The sequence below is a fragment of the Schistocerca serialis genome, chromosome 1 (assembly GCF_023864345.2).
Source record: "Schistocerca serialis cubense isolate TAMUIC-IGC-003099 chromosome 1, iqSchSeri2.2, whole genome shotgun sequence".
Taxonomy (NCBI): Eukaryota; Metazoa; Arthropoda; class Insecta; order Orthoptera; family Acrididae; genus Schistocerca; species Schistocerca serialis.
In genome coordinates, this window is record NC_064638.1 from 878420863 (window position 1) to 878425571 (window position 4709).

The window sequence follows — 4709 nt, forward strand, 5'->3', positions numbered from 1 at the left end:
ACGGGCACAATATTTCGGCGATCATACATGTCGCCATCATCAGGTGAACTGACGGACTGAGCTCCTGTGAACGTGCCGGCACGGAGATCCGTACGCTATGGCTGCTCAGAGGGAACTGGGTTCGGTCGCTCGCTAGAAAATCACGGACCTCCTCAGTCCGGAGATGGTGGAGGCTAAGCAGTAGTGCTGCTGTTCCTCCTTAACTCCTCTCTTGTCGTATTCCTTTTGGCCTCTCGTTGGAATGTGCCTCGGCTACCTCGCTGATTTTTGACCAGCGAAGTAGTTGTTTATCTCTATGTCTTCTGGGGCAGGCTGACGCCTGCCAGAGCGCCACTCCTCCATCACCCACTTCTGTGTGACCCGGCAGATGTGTTGCCAGTCCGAAGGGGTGAAGATGGGGCGGCTATTGAGCCGAATCAGCTCCTTCTTCGTTACTGCCTCACGCAACATGTCACGCATGGGCGTGAGGTCGCACGGTACGTGAGGCAGTGGTGGCTTCGCGCGCGCCGGCGTGAAGGGATATGGGTTATCCCCGTGAGGGTACGACCCGTCCTTCAGCGACGCCGCGATCTTCTTGAGGAAGGGCTGCACGCTCCGCTCGTCTGGGAGCGGGAGGGGCAGCTCTTCGTCTGTTGCCGCTTCTTCAGCTTGCGAGGAAGCGGTCTCCGACATGTGGGGTAGAGGGATGTCCAGTTCCGGGAGCTGGTATTTCCCGCCTGGGCCATGAAGAGACGCGAACAGCTGCAGCACAGCGTCCGAGATGAGCTCCGTAGGGGGCACCCGGCATTCTGTCTCCGCCGCAGCAGCTGTGGGTGTCTCCATGTGCGTCTCCTCGTCGTGTGCCCGCGGCTCGACCTCCCCGTCGAGAGGGAGAGCAGGCTGCTCCACCTCGATGTCCATGGGAGCCACTACGACGCCCGTTTCATCAACTGGCGGCGCAGGTGGCTCCGTCTGGGTGGAGGCGTCGACCCCCACTGGCCGACTCGCAGTGGAGCTGGCGTTGGTGGCAGACGTCTTCTTGAGGACCCGCAGCTCCTCACGCAGCTGTTGCAGCTGGCGGTGAACAGCCACGAGTTCCTCCCTCATGGCGGCCCTTTCGGCCGCAAGGGCGGTGTGGAAGACGGTCAGTGCGTCGTCCGTGGTGGCTTCGCGACGGCATGGTCCACCATCCCCACGGGAGCGGGGGGGTGGGACGTCCGTCTCGACGCCAGGTACCTCGGCAGGGCGTGGGGCGGCCATCTTGCTTCTGTAGCCCCGCACGTAAGCGCAGCTGCGCGAGTTTGCGGCGTGCGCACCGCCGCAGTTCACGCACTTGGCAGCCGCGTCGCGGGGCTTGGTGCAGTTGCGTGTGTCGTGTGCCTCGGCACACTTCAGACACGCAAAAGTGCCCCTGCACACTTTAGCGATGTGCCCCATCCTTTGGCACTTGAAGCATTGCTGCTCAGTGCGCTTCTTCTGCTTGTGGCGCCGACTGCGTCCGCGATCCGTCCCGATCGCATCGACCAGGAGTTCCAGCGCGGCCGCAATCTTGCTGCCCTTCCTGCGTCCAGCCATGTTCGCTCGTCTGCGTGTAGAGATGCGTGCGCGCCGGCTTCTTCTGCTGGACGTCGGCTCCTCCGTCTCTGCCTGGGTTCGGTCGCGGCGGCGGCCGATTTAAATACCCTCCGCCCGCGGCGCGCTCCCTCCGCCGTCCGCGCCGCGCGCCACGGTCGCGCGGTGGAACAGATTGCGACGGCGTCTGAGATGACGTCGGTGTGATGGCTCTGTCCGCCGTGGTCGTCACAACTATACGTTTGCTCGATTTACTCTTGATTAACCCGATCGCTGGTTCCCAAGCCTTGCTAAGATTATAGCCACAGTCACGGTTTATGGGGTCGTCATTGGTGCGAATTTCGATGGCCTCTCTAACAACGCTGTCCCAGTATCTCGACGTCTGTACCAGAATCCTCGTGCGGTCATACTCCATGGCGTGATTTTCCGACAATGTTCAGCGACCGCCGACTTGCTCGGATACATCAGTCGAGTGTGCCTCTGGTGTTCACGGCATCGATCCTCGACGGTACGCATCGTCTGACCAATATGCGACTTGCCACATTGACACGGAATCTGGTACACGCCGGCCTTCCTCAAACCGAGGTCATCTTTGGCGCTCCCCACCAGTGCACGAGTTTTATTTGGAGGACAAAACACAGTTCCGACGCGGTGTTTCTTCAGAATGCGAGCGATTTTCCCCGAGAGTGCGCCTGTGTATGGAATAAATACAGTGCCTACCTCCTCCCTCGTGACTTCATCCATCTCAACAGGTTGTGCTGCAGTGGTTGGGCGGAGAGCACGTTGAATCTGCCACTCGGAGTACCCATTTTTTCGAAACACAGTTCTCAGATGTTCCATTCCTGGGGTAGACTCTCTGCGTCAGAGATAGTGCGCGCCCTATGTACATCTACATCTACATCTATACTCCGCGAGCCACCTTACGGTGTGTGGCGGAGGGTACTTATTGTACCACTATCTGATCCCCCTTCCCTGTTCCATTCACGAATTGTGCGTGGGAAGAACGACTGCTTGTAAGTCTCCGTATTTGCTCTAATTTCTCGGATCTTTTCGTTGTGATCATTACGCGAGATATATGTGGGCGGTAGTGATATGTTGCCCATCTCTTCCCGGAATGTGCTCTCTCGTAATTTCGATAATAAACCTCTCCGTATTGCGTAACGCCTTTCTTGAAGTGTCCGCCACTGGAGCTTGTTCAGCATCTCCGTAACGCTCTCGCGCTGACTAAATGTCCCCATGACGAATCGCGCTGCTTTTCGCTGGATCATGTCTATCTCTTCTATTAATCCAACCTGGTAAGGGTCCCATACTGATGAGCAATACTCAAGAATCGGACGAACAAGCGTTTTGTAAGCTACTTCTTTCGTCGATGAGTCACATTTTCTTAGAATTCTTCCTATGAATCTCAACCTGGCGCCTGCTTTTCCCACTATTTGTTTTATGTGATCATTCCACTTCAGATCGCTCCGGATAGTAACTCCTAAGTATTTTACGGTCGTTACCGCTTCCAATGATTTACCACCTATGGCATAATCGTACTGGAATGGATTTCTGCTCCTATGTATGCGCATTATATTACATTTATCTACGTTTAGGGAAAGCTGCCAGCTGTCGCACCATGCATTAATCCTCTGCAGGTCCTCCTGGAGTACGTACGACTCTTCTGATGTTGCTACTTTCTTGTAGACAACCGTGTCATCTGCAAATAGCCTCACGGAGCTACCGATGTTGTCAACTAAGTCATTTATGTATATTGTAAACAATAAAGGTCCTATCACGCTTCCCTGCGGCAATCCCGAAATTACCTCTACATCTGCAGATTTTGAACCGTTAAGAATGACATGTTGTGTTCTTTCTTCTAGGAAATCCTGAATCCAATCACAAACCTGGTCCGATATCCCGTAAGCTCGTATTTTTTTCACTAAACGTAAGTGCGGAACCGTATCAAATGCCTTCCTGAAGTCCAGGAATACGGCATCAATCTGCTCGCCAGTGTCTACGGCACTGTGAATTTCTTGGGCAAATAGGGCGAGCTGAGTTTCACATGATCTCTGTTTGCGGAATCCATGTTGGTTATGATGAAGGAGATTTGTATTATCTAAGAACGTCATAATACGAGAACACAAAACATGTTCCATTATTCTGCAACAGATTGACGTAAGCGAAATAGGCCTATAATTATTCGCATCTGATTTATGACCCTTCTTGAAAATGGGAACGACCTGCGCTTTCTTCCAGTCGCTAGGTACTTTACGTTCTTCCAGCGATCTACGATAAATTGCTGATAGAAAGGGGGCAAGTTCTTTAGCATAATCACTGTAGAATCTTAAGGGTATCTCGTCTGGTCCGGATGCTTTTCCGCTACTAAGTGATAGCAGTTGTTTTTCAATTCCGATATCGTTTATTTCAATATTTTCCATTTTGGCGTCCGTGCGACGGCTGAAGTCAGGGACCGTGTTACGATTTTCCGCAGTGAAACAGTTTCGGAACACTGAATTCAGTATTTCTGCCTTTCTTCGGTCGTCCTCTGTTTCGGTGCCATCGTGGTCAACGAGTGACTGAATAGGGGATTTAGATCCGCTTAAGTACCCCATTCCTCTGTGAAGGGTGGTGGCAGCTGTCTGCGTGCAAATACAGATCAGTGTGCGTGGTCTTCCGATACACCCCATGACCTAGGGTGCCGTCAGCCCTTCTCTTGACCAAGACGTCAAGGAAAGGTAATTTACCCTCTGTTTCAGTCTCCATAGTGAATTTGATGTTGGGGTAGACTTGGGGTAGACTTCCTTACACATCTAAACTCCATACACCCCAACATCAAATTCAGACTTGGGGTAGACTTCCTTACACATCTAAACTCCATACACCCCAACATCAAATTCACTATGGAGACTGAAATAGAGGGTAAATTACCTTTCCTTGACGTCTTGGTCAAGAGAAGGGCTGACGGCACCCTATGTCATGGGGTGTATCGGAAGACCACGCACACTGATCTGTATTTGCACGCAGACAGCTGCCACCACCCTTCACAGAGGAATGGGGTACTTAAAACTCTAGTACATAGGGCGCGCACTATCTCTGACGCAGAGAGTCTACCCCAGGAATTGGAACATCTGAGAACTGTGTTTCGAAAAAATGGGTACTCAGAGTGGCAGATTCAA

General features: G+C 52.9%; 1 protein-coding gene across 1 annotated transcript; it reads right to left on the reverse strand.

The window, feature by feature from the left end:
* Positions 1–252: 252 nt before the first annotated feature.
* On the reverse strand, positions 253–1554 carry LOC126443410 (uncharacterized). The gene has a single exon (XM_050090954.1). The coding sequence runs from the start codon at positions 1552–1554 to the stop codon at positions 253–255; it is 1302 nt and encodes a 433-aa protein (XP_049946911.1).
* Positions 1555–4709: the final 3155 nt, after the last annotated feature.

What these genes read in the sequence shown, in the direction of transcription:
- LOC126443410 (XM_050090954.1), bottom strand. Translation starts at nt 1,554, where the DNA reads ATGGCTGGACGCAGGAAGGGCAGCAAGATTGCGGCCGCGCTGGAACTC.